The 20,917-nt window shown below is 42.6% G+C and overlaps 2 protein-coding genes across 3 annotated transcripts; one reads left to right on the forward strand and one right to left on the reverse strand.

The window, feature by feature from the left end:
* The first annotated feature begins 7,552 nt into the window (after window positions 1-7,552).
* On the forward strand, window positions 7,553-20,854 carry LOC311059689 (DNA-directed RNA polymerase III subunit RPC4). Of its 2 annotated transcripts, XM_084077713.1 has the most exons (10): window positions 7,553-7,712; window positions 8,039-8,171; window positions 8,556-8,880; window positions 15,877-15,923; window positions 16,035-16,189; window positions 16,444-16,565; window positions 16,689-16,800; window positions 17,242-17,546; window positions 18,118-18,270; window positions 19,408-20,854. In XM_084077713.1, exons 3-10 carry the CDS (start codon window positions 8,662-8,664, stop codon window positions 19,546-19,548), a joined length of 1,254 nt encoding a protein of 417 aa, XP_083933839.1. In that variant the 5' UTR covers window positions 7,553-7,712; window positions 8,039-8,171; window positions 8,556-8,661; the 3' UTR covers window positions 19,549-20,854. The 2 variants fall into 2 exon arrangements, with proteins under 2 accessions (XP_083933839.1, XP_083933840.1); XM_084077714.1 differs by lacking the exon at window positions 8,039-8,171.
* LOC311059554 (protein diaphanous homolog 1-like) lies at window positions 9,436-13,201 on the reverse strand (the record flags this gene model as incomplete). Its single annotated transcript, XM_084077565.1, has 2 exons — window positions 9,436-12,794; window positions 13,189-13,201. 2 exons carry the CDS (start codon window positions 13,199-13,201, stop codon window positions 9,436-9,438), a joined length of 3,372 nt encoding a protein of 1,123 aa, XP_083933691.1.
* Window positions 20,855-20,917: the final 63 nt, after the last annotated feature.

Genomic DNA, 20,917 nt, shown 5'->3' on the forward strand with positions numbered 1-20,917 from the left:
CTCCTAGTACTCATTGTGGAGTCCCATGATAACGTAACAGGCGCTAAAACTCCCGACAAGCTAACGGCTAATAACAGAACGAGCTAACGCTGGGGCTGCTTATCTCTCTGCATGGCAGCCCCAGGTTGCCAGGTCGGGAGAGAAACAGGCAACCAGCATTAGCTCGTTCTGTTATTAGCCGTTAGCTTGTCGGGAGTTTTAGCGCCTGTTACATTATCATGGGACTCAACAATGAGTACTAGAAGCAAAAAAACAGACTTTGCATTTGTTAAAATAGGCGAATTTGGGCTATCCACGATATAATAATAATGCCAACGGTGGGGGTTGATAGGGGGATCTGTGGAGTAACGCGATTTTCATTTCTACGTTGGTAAGTGATTTGACACACATCAAACATAACACTTAAAATGACCGGAATTCTCCTTTAACAAGACTAATCTGGTACGGGAGTTCCTGGCACAAAATATTTTCAGATGGGGATGCGCGGACAAATGCTGTACATATTAATTTGGGGGTCCTTGACATGAAAATGTTTAAGAAGAACCACTGGTTTAAAAATATTAGGAAACAAGCCCAAATAAGCAACTACACTTTAGAAACGACACCGAAAAACTGCAACCCGCAACCACCAAGATTTACAAGCAACTTTACATAAAAACAAGCCCAAAGTCGCTTATAATAAGCGGACATGTCAACCCTGCAGATTATCCGGAAGATAGCAGGTACGCTAAGTGGCCACGCCTCCTGGGTTCTTAACATTGCCTTCTCCCCAGATGACACTCACTTTGTCTCCAGTTCATCAGATAAGAGTGTTAAGGTGTGGGATGCCGGTACCAGAACATGTGTCTTGAAGATTGAACCTGATGGGGTCTGTGCCAAAATGTTGTTCCCAATAAACATGTCCAATTGCAATTGGAAAAGCCAGTTGGAGTCCTTTGTTATCTTTCATTCATAGAAATACTAATGAATATATATATCATCTAAGCAATACAGTTTTGTACACCTTTTAAAGTACTAAGTATTTCTAGAAAAATAAACAGTTAATTTTCATACAAAAATGTGATTCCAAATGTTTGCAAGAAATGTAACATTAATCATGCAATTTTATAAATTATAATGCTATAAATGTCAGTTAACAAGACACACACACACACACACACACACACACACACACACACACACACACACACACACACACACACACACACACACACACACACACACACACACACACACACACACACACACACACACACACACACACACACACACACACACATTCTCTCTCTCTCTCTCTCTCTCTCTCTCTCTCTCTCTCTCTCTCTCTCTCTCTCTCTCTCTCTCTCTCTCTAGTTCTCTACACATGGAATCAATAGTTGCATTCTATTCTTAAGTAGAATAGATAGCAGTCCATTGTGAACTATAAAACTTTTGTAGGCACATCTACTGAGGTTTTATAATTGCAGTTTACATGGTCACATCTGTCTCACACCATGCACATGAGCAATATAATGCAGCAGTAAAGTATTTTACTCTGAAAATAAAGGAAACAATTATTGTAACTATTATAAAATTGTTCTAATTTATGATTCTAGTCAAATGTTTTAATCTCCTTTTACGTTCTTATTTTTTTTAATCCTTCCTCTTACTCTGATCAAAGTGAACTTGATTGTATGCTGTGCTTTGTCACTCTGTTTATATACTGTGTAAACCACTTCCTAAAATATATTTAGAAAATACTGTAAGATAGACATACTATGTAAACAAAACAAAACAAAACCAGACAAATAGGTCTACAGAGATACCCACTGCAGGGGTCTTCAACAAGGGGTCCGGGGCCCCTAGGGTGTCCTCAGAGTTACTACGGTCAGGGGGGGCCACCAAATGTTTGAGTGATAGGGACTTTATTTTTTTATTTTTACATTAACCACTTGAACCCTCGCTTCCCTATTCTGGGGGGAAAATTAGCCGAAAATAGCGGGTTCGGTTTGGTGAACAGGGGAAAAAAGAGCAGACCAAGTACCGACTCTGAGCCAAAGGTCAAGTTTACAAAGTATTGAGGGTTTTAGTCATTAAATATCTGAAAACACACATTTAACATGAATCCAATAAGAACGTTGTGGGGGTCCCTGCTTCATCTCTCTCTCAGCCAAGGGGTCCTTGGCCTGAAAAACATTGATGACCCCTGCACTAACAGGGAGCAGTGGCCTTTAGAAAACACAAATCAATTTAATTCAATTCAAAGGAGCTTTATTGGCATGAGAAAACATACGTTTACATTGCCAAAGCAAGTGTCAAAATATAATAAAAACAGTTGAAAATGGGGAAAGCATGTAGGCTATACAGTTGGAGGGGGTAGAGCATTGTGTTAAACAGAGCTGTCACATTGCCTTGTTATACATGTTATATGGGTATAAAGCTTTTCAAAACAAATAGCAGCAATCTTTTGCAGTCACACCGATTAGCAGCATTTTTTCTCAAAACTATTTAATTAGTATTAAAAAAAAAGCCTCAGATTTAAAATGTGTTTAAAAGGTAGCAGCTCCATTTATATGTGCAGTAGGTCTATATCAGAGGTCCACTAGGTACAGATAACACAATGGTTAGTATACTAACCATTGTGCCATTGTACCTGGGTACTATATAGTCCACAATGTGGTTGTATTCCATTTGCTAACCTTCGATAAAATCTTTTACACAGTTCACAAATCTTGCTGCTGTGCAGTGGTGTAAAGTACATTTACTCAAGTACTGTACTTAACTAACATTTTGAGATATTTTTTACTTTACTTGAGTATTTCCAATTTTCAGTACCTTTACTTCTACTCCACTACATCTCAGAGACAAATATTGTACTTTTACTCCACTACAATTATTTTACAAATTTAGTTACTATAGTTACTTAATAGATTTTGATTATTATTACAAACCATACATTACCCACTTATGTCCTTTATACATTTCGGCCATTTGAAAATAGCAATGCTTTGCATAGCGACGCATTGTGAGCTTGTAGGTCTGCTATTTTCAGAAGACTTTTATACATTTTAGACATAACTTGTGAAACAGGACGTTCTCCATAATGAGTACTTCTACTGTTGGTACTGTCAGTAAAATGTTTTACCAATACTTTTGTACTTAGCCTACTTAGCCTTTGTGATTTGGGGGGACAAACAATTACCTCAAGAACAGATGTACAATATATAGTGTAATATCACTTATATGCCGATATCTCATTTGGCTGACCAGTTGAATCACATTTTTCAGTGATCTTTTTTTCCTTAGTTACTGCACTTTGCCTTGGCAGGGTTCTTGTATTTCTCCCAAGACACACAGCACCACTTCGCGGCCTCAGACTGTGTTTCCCCCTGTTCATAACAACAACACACCGTGCAGTGGATGCGAAGAGAAACAAAGCTATCTGACTGTCTGTACGGGGACTGTGCAGACCAATACATACATCTCATCAAAATCAGAATTATTCAGGGCCTTCCAGCGCCTGAAGTTTGTGGTTATTATTGTGATTATTATTATGTGTGTATTTCCTGCTTATTTAGGATCTTATACCGGAGTGATAGGCCGAGTTAGGGGTTGATACATGCTTATATGAAGGTTAATACTGCTTATTTGTTGTAATCCGAAGGTAAATTGTAATCCGAAGGTACAAATACAAATTCTAAAAGCCACAGCATAGCAGTGGACTTTACACCTGAGTGTCACATGAGGGCATGTTGATTGATTAGGTTGATTACTGTTTAGAACAGTGCTAAAGCCTGTGTTTCCACAGACCAAACAGATATAAATGGAGTGGATGCTCACTATCAGGACAAAGTGTTCTACGCATGCACCAGTGTTACTAGTTACCAGAGTAACTGCGTTCGTCATTTTCCATTGCGAGCTCCGAGAGACTGACGGTAAGAATTGAGAGCGTGTTTACACGACAATAAATATATATATTTCTGATATGGTTTATAGTTGTGTGTGTATATTTCATGTCAGTAATTTGTAGTTGTGTTGTTGTTTGTGTTTTCTAGATTTATAACCTGACTCAACTTGAGTGGTTCCTGACGAGCTGGAGCGTTTCACCATGATGGAGATGAAGGACAATGAGATATTCCACGCGAGTGCCATGCTGCACGACCACACTGACGAATACATCCTGGAGCTGTTCGAACAGATGCTGGTGGACAAGGACTTGAACAAGGAAAAGCAGCAGCCACTGCGAGCTAAAGACATCACCATTAAGCGAGAGATGGTCTCCCAGTACCTGTACACCTCCAAAGCTGGTCAGAACCAGAAGGAGGGCACCAAATCAGCCATGGCGTACATCCAGGAGTTGAAGTCCGATGTCCGAGACAAACAACTGCTGGGCTGTCTGGAGTCTCTACAAGTCTCACTCAATAACAACCCTGTCAGTTGGGTGAAGAATTTTGGACATGAAGGCCTTGTCCTGCTGCTCAGCCTGCTGAGGACACTGCAAGAGGAACGAGTTGAGTACCCCAACACTGGAGTAAAATGTCAACATGAGATCATCCGTTGTCTCAAAGCTTTCATGAATAATAAGTATGGACTGGAAACCATGCTGGATTCGGCTGAGGGGATTCCTCTGCTGGTGCGAGCCATCAACCCCAGGATACCCGTCGTGATGTTGGACGCCGTCAAGCTGCTCTCCGCCATCTCCATCTTAGATCACTCAGACAACCTTCACAAACGTGTTCTGGAGGCCATAACAGTGGAGGCAGAGAAACAGGACATTGAGAGATTTCAGCCTCTTCTGACTGGTATGAATACACCAAACATTGCTCTAAAGGCCGGCTGCATTACTCTCATCAATGTTCTGATCAGTTTTGGAGAGAAGCTAAACTTCAGGATCCACATCCGCTCTGAACTGATGAGACTGGGACTCAAAGACCAGCTGACGGAGGTGAGGATGATCGACAACGACGAACTGAGGGTGCAGCTCAATGTGTTTGATGAGCAGGCAGAGGATGACTCTGAAGAACTCAAAGCCAGGTGTAAGAGCCAGTTTAGAAATAGTATTGAATTCACATTTTTCTATTGCTGTATTGTCATCTTTGTTGGGTTTCCATGTTTAGGTAGTACTGTCAACTGTAATATGGTAAAGTGCGCCCCCTACAGTTAATATTATGCTGAGCAGCTGTGACAGCTTAAGTTGACGAGTGAATTAATGACAGAAATAGTAGAAAGACGCTAGTTTTGGAGCATGAAACTAACAGTTTTGACCATACTTTTGGGTGTCTTTTGGATGTTATAACCTGTTTTGAAACAGACTGTATTTGTGCAAGGACTTTATATTATTTAGTTTTTCTTTATATGCATTTTTGTAACTGTGAGCTGGATTGCAATAAAGGTCCACTAACACCATTCCTGTGTCTTGGAGTCTGTGAGTACTGTGGTCCAGTCAGTGTTTACCAAATGGATGTGCATTTACAGAGAAGCCCACCTGATTTACGTGTCTTAAAAGCCTACAACAAGCTAGTGTAAGTGGCAGTTGGAATTGTTACTTTTGGAAAATGATGCCACTATACCAGGCCAAGACCACTTTATGCTTGCTTCTTTCATAAATTTTGTTTTGTTTAAAGTTAAATTTGAACTTTTCCTTCTTTTTTTGTCTTTTTGGTCTCCCCTACCTCTCTTCTATCCCAAAAAATAGCCCAGTTTGAGCACTCAGGCTTTCACAGCATATCTGGGGTTTTATGTAAATTGGTCACAAAACAGGCCAAACTGATTTGCCCCAGCACGTGACGTCACAAGCGATACAATCCCCTCCCGTTTTTCAGTGTTTTTCAGTACTTTTTCCACACAGAACCAGGAGATAACATGCATACAAACTTGCTCAACAGCGCTACGTGCCAAATCAGGACAATGTGGTATTGCAGGTGAAAGTGCTTTATAAGCCAGAGAGAAGTTAGTTGGAATGAGTATATCTGAGGCTTGATTTAGGCTCAAACCTTCTGAAAAACGTTTGAGGGACATAAAGAATATGATATTAAATATTAAATATGTTTTTTAAATGCATGGTGTAGATCTTTTAAAACATGTGAATTATGTTGCTTTATAATTGCTTTTGTCTGATATAGCCTACTGTGTGTTAATGTTAATCTTTTACATTGTATGTTAAGAAATAAGTGCCAATCAATATGGATGCAGTCTTGTCATTTCAACCCTTGTTCTGCCCAATAAAACTCCTTTTCCACATGCAGTTACCACATGGTGTGTGTGTGTGTGTGTGTGTGTGTGTGTGTGTGTGTGTGTGTGTGTGTGTGTGTGTGTGTGTGTGTGTGTGTGTGTGTGTGTGTGTGTGTGTGTGTGTGTGTGTGTGTGTGTGTGCGCGCGCGTGCGTGCGTGCTTGCGTGAGTGTGTGCAGGTTTGCATGTGTGCGTACATCAAGAAGGGATTGTATTCTCCCTTCCCTTCTATTCTGCACTATATATACTTGGCTGCCCCAAGTCCCCCCAGGGACCTTACCTTTTATGCCTATGTATGGAGATCCCTGATGTCATCAATATAATGTCATAGTACCGACGTCATAGACTGGCCTCCAAGGTCTATGTCATAGACCTTGGAGGCCAGTCTATGACATGACTGGCCTCCAAGTCATGTCATATGATAATCTCAATAATGTCATACTCTATGATAATGGGTACTACTCTGACAACAGGTACAACAGGTACCCTAACAAAGGGTACAAGGGGTATTGCATAACCAGTGGGGCATGTTGTCCCAACAGGCATCGTTTAATCATTCCCAACGGGCATCGGCCTAGTTAGAACCAACACATAATCATTCTTGGATGATTTTGACTTTATTAGCCAGCTTGACAATGTCTGATAGAACTATTTCAGTTGGGTTCCCAGGCAAAAAGACGTGGAAGAAACACGCAAGATAGCACACCTCAGGATCCATGTAGAGAGGGTCATAGGCACTATACGCAACAAGTACCATATTATATTAAATGGTAGGGTATACCCATCACTCTGATGCATAGACCAGGAGTGGGCGAGGACATGACAATCCTTGATAAAGCTTTCCCAGCGTGCTGTGATCTGACCAACTTGTGCACCGGTGTGGTTCTGAAACTGTATGATGAGTAACTGCTGCACTATATGCATTTCGGCCATTTGAAAATAGCAGATCTACAAGCTCACAATGCTTCGCATAGCGACGCATTGTGAGCTTGTAGATATGCTATTTTCAAAATACTTTTATACATTTTATACATTATGATAACTTGTGAAACAGGACATTCTGCATAATGAGTACTTCTACTTTTGGTCTACTTTAAGTCAAATGTTTTACCAATACTTTTGTACTTTTACTCAAGTGCATTTTAAATGCCAGACTTTTAATGGCATCAGAGTATTTCTACATTGCAGTATTGATACGTTCACTCAAGTACAAAATGTGAGTACCTTTTTATCCACCACAGCTGCTGTGTTCGCACGTTGTTGTATTTCTCCCAAGACACACAGCACCACCTAGCGGCCTCAGACTGCGTTTCACCCTGTTCATAACAACAACACAGACACCGTGCAGTGGATGAGAAGAGAAACAAAGCTATCTGACTGTCTGTACGGGGACTGTGCAGAGCAACACATACATCTCATCAACATGTGAACATATGCAACATTCTAGAGGAATTAAACGTGTGTTATTCTGCATACTGAAGAGGAACTCACACGCAGCACCGGGTATGTATGTAACATTAATCCATTCAGATGTACTGTAGGAGAAACGTACGCGGCCTTTCAGGACGTTATCTGACGATCAAGGAAAACATGGGTCAATATATACGATACGAAAATACCTAATGGAGAAATTATATTTTTTGTTTGAAGAATGCAACTGAATCAGACCATCGCATTGATCGCTTTAGCCTCCAATTCGTGCATGATCGTCAACAAAATGGAGGGCATTAATAATAAGCCCCGTTCTTAAGTTGTACCAGGATAGTAATAATGTTGTTGTTGTTGTTGGTTCAGAGCAGGGGTTTTGTTGTTGTTGTTGCAACTTGCAGGATAGTGAATGCAGATCAGATCGTTGGTGTTGTGGTTTCCAACTGTAGATCGATACTGTTGATTGACAGACCGAGACAAAAGAAGAGACACTCCCCCACGGTTGCCGTGTCCGCTTAATATAAGCGACTTTGGGTTTGTTTTTCTGTCGCTTGTGGTTGCGTTTTTTTTCTTCCTGAAGTGTAGTTGCTTATTTTGGGCTTGTTTCCAAAATTACGTTTAAACCAGTGTTTCTGAAATATGTTCATTGTCAAGGACCCCCAAATTAATATGTAATTATCCAAGGACCCCCCATCTGAAAATAGTTTGTGCCAGGAACCCCATACAAGATTTGTGTTCTTAAAATGTGTCCACAATGTTCCAAAATTACCTCTTTCTTCCCCCCAAGATGTATTTTTTTAAATAGCAGATGCAACGCGTTGTGAGCTTGTAGATTGACTATCTATTTTCAAAAAGCCGTGGCCTAGTCGCTTCTTTTGGGCTTGTTTTCATAGACCTGCTTGCTTATTTCTCTCACAGAATCTGGCAACACGGCCCGATGGGTTGACAGACAGAAGAAGATGGCCCAAAACAAAGACGCAACCTGACGCAAAGAACACAATAAAAAAGAGGTTTGATTCTTAACATGACTGAACCGCCGGATGCGGACTGTGCATCAGGTGCCTTGGGTCAGGGGACCCCCTCCTCCAGTGGCAGCAGTGGGGGGTCCAGCAGGCTGAGTCTGACCGCCAGCAGAACGCTCCCAGGCCGGCCCAAAGGGCTGTCCCCTCCTCCCCCCTCCACTGGAAGACTGACCTCTCTGAGGTCCAGGGACTTGACTCTGGGAGGCTTCAAAAAGCCAAAGGTAATTCCATAGATTGCCTACTTTGGGCAAAAATATTAATACAATGAATGCTATACAGAAAGACAATTTTCCATCTTTCAGGAGGTAAATATGGTAAATATCACTACTCCCAGGTGACCCCCCCACCCCATTCACCCCCCCCCCCCTTTTTACTCTGTACTTATAATGTGATCATTAACAGGTGAGGCAACTGGTGACCTGAGCCATCATAATCAGGATTCGGTTATATTTGCATTGAATGAAAGCACTTGCATAATGATATTATAGGCCTATGCATTTTAACCATGTGAAAGAATGCGGTTCTATTTGCATAATATACATAATCATTTTATCTAGAAAAACTCTACTCTGTAAGTCAACGTCACATGTTGAATGTGTCTTTTATTTGAAAACATTTACAGGTTACTATGTACATAAAAAAGGAACAGATATTATAGCTACAGAGCATAACCTCATGTCAGCTTCAACTATGCAGAATAGTAATAGCACAGAATGGATCAGGGTGGGACAAGGACATGGCTGACCCTAGATCTGTGTTCTGGTCAAAAGCAGTGTCTAACTGGACCGAGACTGGATGTCCTCCAATGACTCCACCCCTTGTAATTTAGGTTCCTCCTCCATTTTTCTCTTGTGTTTTGGTGGATGTGAGTCCTTCTGCATCAACTCTTTGGCCAGGATGTTGGTCACTGCACGACCAGCTGGTTTGGGCTTCCTCCTGAAAGCAGTGCCAGACTGCAGTGCCTCCAAGAGGCCATCCATGATACCAGTTTCATCACCCTCTACGTTGACGTTAAGGAGCTGACTCTTCTTGGGTTTCTTCCCCATCTTCTTTTCATACTTCTCTCTGGCCAGCTTGATCTTCTCCTCAGACTCACTTCTCTTCTGATTCTCCATCACAGCTTGCTGAAACATGTTCTTGAAGGTGTTGAGGTCTCCAAAGAACTCCTCAACAGAGATCTTCCGTGGGTCAAAGACAAAGTACACTCCCATGTCCCTGTACTGCTTCTCCATGTTTTTATGCATCAGGTCCAGCTTCTCGTACTGCTCACGGGCGCTGCCCACGAAGCTGGACATCTTCTCCACAAACAGGTCCCTGTCACTCTGCGGAGGAGGAAAGGTTTCTAGGTCTTTCTCCATGTTCTTGATCTGACATCCCATCTGGTCCAGGTTCTTCTGAAGCATCTCTACCGACACTCTGCTGGCCCTCTCTACGTGGATCAGCTCCTCAGGGAAGCTCATGACGTCAGGGTACTGCTCCTGACACACATCAGCCAGGAAGTGGAGCAGTGTCTGCTTCTGGTCAACTGACTTGGTGTCATGCAGCTTGCAGAGGTAGGATAAGGTGAACCCGAAGGCCTTGGCGTTGCGGGAGCCGGCGTTCATGTAGTTTCCCAACAGCAGGATGATCTGCAGCAGCTGGGAAAAGTTCTGGCTCTTCCTCAGCTCCTCACAGGCCGCTGTCACAGATACCACGTCTGACTTGAGGTTCTTCAGCTGCACGTCAAACTGCAGCTTGAACAGGATGGCCTGGAGGCGGGGCTTCAGACACTTCACACTGGACATCACCACTCCAAACTGTTCGGCTTCAGCAAGGTCGTCGTACTGATCCTTCATCTCCGCCAGGACATTCAGCTGTTCCTGTTCCGGTAGAAGTTTGATCAGGTTCTGCAGTATGGACTCAGTCAGTCGACTCTCATTGACCTCCAAGATGAAACTTTTGATTTCTTCATAGAGTGCACGGAATGAAACCAGGAAGATAGAGAGGTTCTGGGAAGACTTGGAGTCCAGCACCTTCAACTCCTTTACTTTCTTCTGTGTTAATTTCTTGTCTTCTCCACCATTCTGCAGATTTTTGGCTTGGAAAGTCTTGGCCTGCGAGAAGGCAAGGGTCAATTTGGCAAAGAGCTCATTGTTTTCAAATTGCTCCTCTTTGACGTTGGTCCAAAAACTCTTCTCTGTTAGATCCTCTGGTCCAATCTTTCTCCAGTTGGCTCTCTTCAGTGGCACCTCAGGCTTGTACTCCTTCTTAGCCTTGAGGCCGAAGGGGAGTGGCAGTGGAGCAGGGGCTGTCCAGGCACTCATGCCAGGCAGAGGAGGTGGTGGAAGGCCCGGACCGCCAGGAAGTGGTGGCGGTCCCATCCCAGGTAAGGGCGGAGGGGGTGGGGGTCCTGGCATGCCAGGGAGGGGAGTAGGATGAGGCATGCCTGGCAAGGGTGGAGGTGGAGGGGGTGGTGGTGGTGGTGGGGGTGGTGGGGGAGGTGGGATCACCACTTGGCTCGGTAGGGGAGGTGGGGGAGGCACACCCGTTTGCGCCCCGGGGGTTGGCACAGGAATGTTAACGGTGACAACTTTAGTCTTGGCCTCTTCCAGATCTTTAGATAGCTTCTCAATCTGCTCATGCAGCGTGCTAAGCTTTTGCTGCAGTCCCTGGTTCTCTCTGTCTGTGTCCTGCTTGGTAGAGGCCAGCTGTTCCTTCTCCTGGCTGAGCTCCAGCAGATGCTGCTCATAGTCTCCCTTCAACTTCTTCCACTCTACATGCAGCTTGTGGCGTGCCTTCAGCTCCGCCTCCACCTTCTTCTCCAGTTCCTTGGCCTTGGCCTCGCTGGACTCCACCTTGGTTTGATTCACCATGTTGTCTATCAAGCCCTCAATATCAAGGCTGAGTTTGCGGCACTTGAAGTCTGGGTCGGCACCATTTCTGTAAAGCACAATCTGACCAATACACTCGTCTATCAACTTGTAGTACTGAGGCCTGGCCAGATTATCATTGCGGATCAGCAGCAGGTGCTGTAGCAAGGACAGGAAGTAGCCTTCGGCTTTTGAATCCTTCACTGTGTTGACAAGGACTTCAAACACCTCCCTCACATCGTCCATCTCAAACTGTATGTTGTTCAGGCGTGCTTTGAGTTCTTCAGAGTCCTCCTCTGCCTGCTCATCAAACACATTGAGCTGCACCCTCAGTTCGTCGTTGTCGATCATCCTCACCTCCTCCGTCAACTGGTCTTTGAGTCCCAGTCTCATCAGTTCAGAGCGGATGTGGATCCTGAAGTCTGGCCCCTCTCCTCGACTGATCAGAGCATTGATGAGAGTAATGTAGCCGGCCTTTAGAGCAATGTTTGGTGTATTCATACCAGTCAGAAGAGGCTGAAATCTCTCAATGTCCTGTTTCTCTGCCTCCACTGTTATGGCCTCCAGAACACGTTTGTGAAGGTTGTCTGAGTGATCTAAGATGGAGATGGCGGAGAGCAGCTTGACGGCGTCCAACATCACGACGGGTATCCTGGGGTTGATGGCTCGCACCAGCAGAGGAATCCCCTCAGCCGAATCCAGCATGGTTTCCAGTCCATACTTATTATTCATGAAAGCTTTGAGACAACGGATGATCTCATGTTGACACTTTACTCCTATGTCGGGGTACTCAACTCGTTCCTCTTGCAGTGTCCTCAGCAGGCTGAGCAGCAGGGCAAGGCCCTCATCTCCAAAATTCTGCACCCAGCTGACAGGGTTGGTATTGAGTGCGACTCGTAGCGACTCCAGACAGCCCAGCAGTTGTTTGTCTCGGATATCGGACTTCAACTCCTGGATGTACACCATGGCTGACTTGGTGCCCTCCCTCTGGTTCTGACCAGCTTTGGAGGTGTACAGGTACTGGGAGACAATCAATCGCTTAGTGGTGATGTCTTTAGCTCGCAGTGGCTGCTGCTTTTCCTTGTTCAAGTTCATGTCCACCAGCATCTGTTCAAACAGCTCCAGGATGTATTCGTCAGATTGGTCGTGCAGCATGGCACTCTGGGCGTGGAATATGTCATAGTTGTGGATCTCATAGGATGTTGAGTGGCGCCTACTGGGTGCAGAGCCCTTCTTCTTGTCCTTCGTCTCCATGATGGTGAAACGCTCCAGCTCGTCAGGAACCACTCAAGTAGAGTCAGGTTATAAACCTAAAAAAGTAAACACAAACAACAACACAACGACAAATTACTGACATGAAATATACACTCACAACTATAAACCATATCAGAAATATATATATATATATTTATTGTCGTGTAAACACGCTCTCAATTCTTACCGTCAGTCTCTCGGAGCTCGCAATGGAAAATGATGAACGCAGCAATAACACACTGGTAACTAGTAACACTGGTGCATGCGTAGAACACTTTGTCCTGATAGTGAGCATCCACTCCATTTATATCGGTTTGGTCTACCCATGTGGGTGTAACCTTCTGTTGATTAAATCATGTGACTTGTGTATTGTGTTAAATGTGGAAACACAGGCTTTAGCACTGTTCTAAAGAGTAGCCACTGTACCCCAGCTCCTCATCTGACCTAATCAATCAACATACCCTCATGTGACACTCAGGTGTAAAGTCCACGGCTGTGCTGTGGCTTTTAGAATTTGTATATATTTGTACCTTCGGATTACAATTTACCTTCGGATTACAACAAATAAGCAGTATTAACCTTCATATAAGCATGTATCAACCCCTAGTATAATAACTCGGCCTATAACTCCGGTGTAAGATCCTAAATAAGAAGGAAATACACACATAATAATAATCACAATAATAACCACAAACTTCAGGCGCTGGAAGGCCCTGGATAATTCTACTTTATAATTATTTAAGCACTTAGTGACTGCACCTTTCAACAGAACAGATTAGAACAAGATAAACATCTATGTAAGCACACAAAACAAGTATTATTTTAACGGGACAATTTGGTAGTGAATGTTGAAAACCGGGACATTTTAGTGTTTTAGAGATATCTGTCATGGACTTGGGAAACACAGCTTAAACCTGGGGCCAGTAAGCAAATTGGTGATGACAATGATGGCTGTCTTGAAACATAAGGGACCAGTTGTGTCATGCATGCTCTAGGCCCTATCTTGGCTTACCCCTTTTGCCTAAACGTACTAGCCATATACTATTTTGAAAAACATTTTCAAATAGTTCAACTTGTAGATCTACATCGACACATTGTGAGCTTGTAGATCGGCTACTTGAACTACTAGTATTTTAAAATGTTTTTCAAAATAGTAAAAAATGCAAAAAAGTTTAGGGATAAGAGGTAGGCCTAAGGCAGATGCACAAGGGGCCCAAGATAGGGCCCATCAGGGCTCCCTATGTTTCCAAAGTTCTACTGTATGTTTCCTAGCTGCTATGCCCAGCTTTATATACAGTAGCACATGAGAAATATGTTCCTGAGCTCTCGTATGACATGGGCTATTGTGGTAACTTGTTAAAGGGTTTTCTTAATGTCTAAACATTCCACATCAATGGAGAGAAAGATTCTCAGAAATTGCCCTCCATTCATTCAAAAAGGGGAACCTCTAGACTTCTACTGTACCTTACTAAGCTCCATACAGTACCTCCACCCCCCACTCACACATCCCTGCTCCTGGGGTACCAATGCACCTCTATCACACCACACCTCACTCACCTACCCCACCAATCCCCCCCTCTGCCTGGGCTCTGTCCGGGTCAGAGCCACCCCTCTATGATATAGCGCACCAGATAATCTATGTTAGCAAGCACATGTAATTTGAACCAAATTCTGTCCAAACATAATTGTACATGTAACTTCAGAAAATAAGAAAGGATGTTTGTATGTTTGGGAATGTTCCAGGAACATAGCACGCAGTTGAACACAGGGTCCTTGGAGAAAGAGTACCCAACAACCTTTTAAAAAGTTAACTCTATGTGTGTTAACAGAATAGAAAGCCGTGGAACACACAGTAGGACTCTGGGAACATAGGAATGACCCTTCTCAGAGGTTGTAGGTCGGCTATTTTCAAATGGCCGAAATGTATGTGCCGAAGTGGTTACTGTATGTTTTGTAATAATAATCAAAATCTACAAAGTAACCACTGTAAGTCAACGTCACTTCTTTTTATTTATAAACAAGGTACATTTACAGGTTACTACTGTATGTGTATGTTAACACCTTATATGGTCTAGAGGATAAGGAGCAACATATTTCAAACCATAGTCAGGGTCAACCCAAAAAAGTGTACAATTTATTAAACAACTTAAATTCACAAGGATCAATAAACAGGAAAGGCATAAACATCAGGGTGGCCAAAGCCAAAATACTCCCTACCTGAAAAGAAAACAAACTAAACTACACCAAAACAAAAAGTACAATCTAAACTCCCTACCTAAGAGAAACAGGGGAAAAAGGGGGGAACAAAGAAAATGGCGGCACACCCCTACCAGCTTCCCTGTTCAGAGGTACTCAGGAAAAGGTTTGGGACGTAAAGGTAACTTCCGCACTAAGCCGGAAGTTATGGCACACAGCCTACAGACCTACTAAAGACTAGCTAAATACAGCAAAAAGGGATCGGCATGGGGTGTTGCAATGGTGAAAGAGGGCTTGTGGGCTGATCTTTCCAGGCTTTTATAGTGGCTGGTTGATTTGGGGAAAGGGAGGCAGGTGTGTCCCCAATCTCCACACCACTCCTCCAATCTCCATGGCCACTCCCACCTTCATTCATCCTGCAGCACTGACAGAGGGTTAAACACACACACACACACACACACACACACACACACACACACACACACTATGGCCATATAGGGCCGTAACAGTGTATAAAAAGGAACCTCATCAGGCTCAAAGAGGAGTAAAATGGTCTCTACCCATCCATATCATAATGTTTTTTATATTTGTGATGATATTGAATTGTGGTGTTATTTTTTATGTTGATGAATTGAATACATAGGACCCCAATGGAGACAAGACCGCAAGGACTTTTATTTTGGTGTTATCCTTTTAGACCAAGTGTTTGACTGTACTCGTGCTGTTTGAATTTCTGTCTAATAATGTATTCAATAAAAAAACAACAATCATAACTTAATTAATGTGCAAACAGACACACATGGGGTTTGAAAACATGTAATAGCCGTCAAAGCACTAATTGCATCTCAGTGAACTTTGAAATGTGCACTAACAACAATCCCACTATTTTCGTCTTTTTAACGGTTTCTTTCTGGGCAGAAAACCTTTGAGCCGAACATCAAGGCTGTCAGGAAAGTCAGAGATGAGTGAGTAGCTGTCAATGAGACAATAATATAAGTAGTTACAGTATATTTGTAACGTTGGACATTTTGGCCTGCTGCTTGCATAGGGTTTCACTGATCACACAACCTTTTCAGGTCAAAGGAGGAGACTCAAGTGGTACCAAGGAAGGAGAGAAGAGAGAGGGAGGACAGGAATAGAGAGAACCGAAGCAGGAGAAGAGAGAGGCCTCAGACAATTCAGTCTCACTCCATCTTTGAGCAGGGACCGGCGGACACCATACGCAAAACAGGTCAAATTTACATTTGTTTCTCTCTTCTTGTTTCTTCATTTTCACAGCACTCAGTTAACAGTGCTTACACTCAAAGGACCACAATGGAAATAAGCTTGCAAGCTTTTTTGTGTTTTATCCTTTTTACGGATATGTACAAATGTATGTTTATGCATATGCATTTTGCCAATAAAGATGTATCAATCAATACATCTTAAAATCAATCAATTGATCAGTCAATTCAATAAGAAAACAAAATCACTCTAACCCTTCAGCTTGGCGTGGTCCCACAGTACTCTGTGATGCCTCAACCAGCTCTGAGTTCAAATGTGTTAAAAAGGAGAAAGGTACAGAAGAAGATGAGGACGAGATACTCAGCAAACTGCAGCGAGATGACGTGCGTACTTCTCTTTATACACCTACAAATGCCACATATTTTGCACAGTCAGTGCTCTCTACTCTGATCATTTTAGTGCGATTCAAACTCATGTTGCTCACGACTTGTCTTCGAAAACCACAGTTTATAGACGACCCAGGTTTAAGGAACGACGACAAACTGAGACCCATCCAGCTGCCTCTGTGTCAGTCCAACAGCTTGTCAAAGACCGAAACGTCGCCAACCACCGCAACATGTAAGAAAGACCCTTCCTCAAAGGTTTCTTCCTTTACTTCATATTCACCTTTTAGTCTTATAACAAAGTTTATAGGGCTCAAGTGGTTAATCTGAATTTCATACCGTACAGTGGGCAGTCAACAACAAAGAAGTGAGCCGGTAGCTCAATATCCAATACTGTACCTCTATTTGTAGATTTGGGTTCTTCTGGTAACACAAATTATACCACAGTTAGTTGTGGTCATTTCCCTATTATGACTATATCATTTTATGGCTTGTCACATGGCACCTTTTCATATACTAAATTAGTTTTTTTCCCCCCAACTATGTAGAGGGGAGGTCATCTTGCCATGTCATGTCATGGCGTGTATTTCATACTGTAGAAGCTGCTTTGTTTTGTTTTTCCAAATGTCCATTTCCAGATCAATGACACGTTCTATTCTATTCAATGACATGACAGGTAAAGAGGACACGCCCTCCAGCTCCACTGAACCGCCCCTCTTTAGAACCGCCCCCTCTGGAAGAGGGTCCCGGAGCAGCAGGCCAGAGCAGCCCAGACCAGAGCAGCCGTCGGCGGCAGAACTTTTCAAGGGGCTCAGCCTGTCTGGCCGAGAGGAGCTGTTCTTCATCCAGCTGCCCGACTGCATGCCCGGCAGGCCCCCCGCCTCCAAGGATGATTGCGGTGTTGGCCACGTGCCAGAGAAACCTGCCAAGAAAGGAGGCAAAGTAGAAGACAGTAGAAGGACGGCACATCTAAAAGCACAAGTGGGTTAACTGAAATAACCCAAGATTTAGTCCTGAAATTAACCCTTTAAGACCGGGAACGCATCTGTGTGTCATTTTAAGATTTCTTTGGCTATTCAAAAATAGCAGATATACAAGTTCATAGCGCGGCACCGAGTGCCGCGCTATGATCTTGTAGATCTGCTATTTTTGAAAAATCGTGAAGATTTGAGCAAATCTTTGAATATATATATTTTTAAAGCAAACAGGTTTAACTCAAATCTTTGCTTCTGGGGGGATTCTACAAATGTCTTCTAAATCCTATTTTTTTTAAATAAAAATATGTTGCTATAATCAATGGTTCTCAAACTTGTCAAGGACCCCCAAAATGATTTTTTGGGGGCAATTTTTTTTTACAATTTGCCGCGCTATGAGCTTGTAGATCTGCTATTTTTGAATAGCCCAAAGATGCATTCCCCTATCTGAAAGGGTTAATGTAATTTGTCAAATTTGTGTGTTTTGTTAGGGGCATGTTTTTTTTTCTACTCCAACTCTGCATTTTCTAAATGTGTCATTAACCTATTATTATGTTGTAAATATCACTCTCTTCCAGGACACAGTGGTTCAGGAGAGCTGTCCTGTTCTCTCCGACTTCCCAGAAGGCATGCTGGGAAAACTACAAATCAGGAAGTCAGGCAAGGTTCAACTGAAGCTGGGTGACATCATCATGGACGTGTCTGAAGGAGCTGCGTTCTCATTCCTACAGGTGTGTACATTATGTCTTAATATACCATGCTTATTACACATCCTAGCCGAATGCTTGATTCTGATTGGTCAATCACTGAATTCCGTTATACTATGTAGAAGAGCTCCTCACATCCGAACAATTGGATAGGTTCAGAATCTGTGACGTTTCCCTTTAACCCGTTAAGACCTGAAGCCGATTCTACAAATGTCTTCTAAATCCCAACAGTTTTCTGAAAAAACTTATGTTTCTAGATCAGTGGTGCTCAAACTTTTTCATGTCAAGGACCCCCAAAATTATATATATTTGGCCGCCGACCCTCATCTCAAAATGTTTTGTTCCAGGGACCCCCAGAAGCAAAGAATAGAGTTAGAAATGTTCGCTCTAAACAATATATATTCAAAGATTTTCACACATTTTCATGATTTTTCAAAAATAGCAGATCTACAAGCTCGTAGCGCGGCACTCGGTGCCGCGCTATGAGCTTGTACAGTAGATCTGCTATTTTTGAACAGCCAAGGTGTAAAATAATGATTTTTAGCTCAAATGATAAAGTGACACAGATGCGTTCCAGGTCTTAATGGGTCAAGGAACTTACCATGTCAAACGTGGACAGAAATCGGTCGCAAAACATGGTTGCTTTGGATGGTTTGGTAAAATCCAGGGGTGAGGAGGACACTGTAGTTTATCCGTGTACAAAGGAACTAAAAACAGAGCGGAACAGCAACCTTCAATGGCAAGAAGCAACCTCCATGTTCTGAGCCAGCTCTCCCCACACTGTTTGAAAATCCCTGTGTGACTAAATACTATGGATTATATACCATTTTGTTGGTCGGGGGAATTCCTTGTAGACAGTAATGTTACTCTACTAACTTGAAATGGTGTTAAAATGCTATTTTCTCTTTGTCTTGGTAAATGCATAAGGTTATTGGCAATGTATGTAACAAAAAAAATGATCACCCTGTTATTCGTCAGTTGCCCTTTTTATCCAGCCAAGGGCAGGCATCAGCCCAAGCCTAGGCGAGGGCTGATAACCGTGCCTGAGGGCAATGACGGTGCCCAGGAGATAATATATGGTATATACTGTATATAGATAGAAATTACCGTGCCATTCATTATGCAAGCTATTATGCAAGCATTTCTCTTTTCCTCTTGCAGCAACTGGTGTGTGTGCGTCTCTCTGATGGTCGAACAGGAGATATGACAGTACTGGGGAACGTTCAACATAAACTGGTCTGCTCCCCTGATTTCCACGCTCTGTTGCAGGAAGCTCCACAGGAGTCAACAGAACACAGATGATTTGTACGGTCATCTGCTACAATATGGACGCCTGACTGGGTGACAAACTTGAGTAACACTTTTCATAAAGGTCGGGTCGATAATGCATTATAATCTTATTTATAATGCATTGTAATGCACTTAAGGCTTCATAACACTCGTTATAAATGTTTATAATTATGCATAACAAGTGATAACAAGCTTTATGAAGTTGTTATGCATAATTATAAACATTTAGAAATGGTGTTGTGAAGACTTATAAGTGCATTATAAAGCATTATAGATCCGACCTTTAAGTAAAGTGTCCCAAACTTGTTCTGTACAGAATTACCAGCTTTTCTACAGAGGATGGAAAATTACAAATTCATTTTTATAGCTTTTGTATTAGAAAACACAATGTGCAGATAGGTCATCCGTGAGATTCGAGCTAACAATAAGTACATTGTATGCTTATCCCACTGATCCACAAGGATGGACAAACCTCTACACAAAAGAGCTCAGTGTACATGCCCAAATATTACAGATGGACAAGTCCTCACTGAAATGAGAAGGAACTACAAGGAAGATGACACTACTACAGCACAAAACATTTATTCTGAGACCGATCTAGGATGACTGATACTGAAGAATTGTAGCTTGTATATCTTTTTTTGATGAGGAGCTGGTCTGCCTTCTAGGCTCTATTCCAAACTGGTCCAACACAACAGATGGATCTGTTGACATGTTTGTAACACATCTGTTAAAAAGGCAGCTGACATTTTACCCATTTACCCAGCAAGCATTGATGCACTGATAAGGTACAGTGTCTTAAAAAATGTTACTGGAACTTAATGTTTTCATTGTTTTCTTTGTCAAACTTGGGTCAATAGTATCTGGAATGTAGAGATTAGACATTTAGGTTCTGTGCCTGAACCTAATTATGGTCCAACTCCTTACCTTGTCCAACACACAAATGTTTCACCATTCTCTTGGGCCTGATCAGATTGTCCATCAGCCATATGGTCTATTTTTAGGACAGTAGAGGCTAGTGAAATAAAGTTTGACGAAAATGTCCATCACAAGCAGGCAGGGTGATGAGCCATCATTATTCTTTGGATATCACAGAATGAAGTTCCTAAGACTTACAAGTTACTTGGCTGTGCAGATGAAAGTTGTTCCAACAATAGTTTTTTGCTTTTGTTATAAGCAAAGTCCTCCTTATAAAATACTGCTCAAGGGTGCGGCCACACCAAAATTTGATTCTGCCTATGCGGTGGATTCTGCCAATGCTTTTCAATGGGAACGGACTCGTAGCGGTTTGTTGCCATTCGCAGATTTCCGCAAAAAAGACCTGTTCTGTTCCCATTGAAAAGAATTGGCAGAATCAAAGTTCGGTGTGACTGCATCCTGA

The sequence above is a fragment of the Gymnoscopelus microlampas genome (genome assembly GCF_963454915.1).
Source record: "Gymnoscopelus microlampas genome assembly, chromosome: 14".
In the NCBI taxonomy this organism is placed as follows: domain Eukaryota; kingdom Metazoa; phylum Chordata; class Actinopteri; order Myctophiformes; family Myctophidae; genus Gymnoscopelus; species Gymnoscopelus microlampas.

Coding starts and splice junctions, on each gene's coding strand:
- LOC311059689 (XM_084077713.1), top strand. CDS start 8,662: ATGACTGAACCGCCGGATGCGGACTGTGCATCAGGTGCCTTGGGTCAG. Junction 17,547..18,117: donor CGGCACATCTAAAAGCACAA/GTGGGTTAACTG, acceptor ACTCTCTTCCAG/GACACAGTGGTTCAGGAGAG. Junction 18,271..19,407: donor CTGCGTTCTCATTCCTACAG/GTGTGTACATTA, acceptor TTCCTCTTGCAG/CAACTGGTGTGTGTGCGTCT.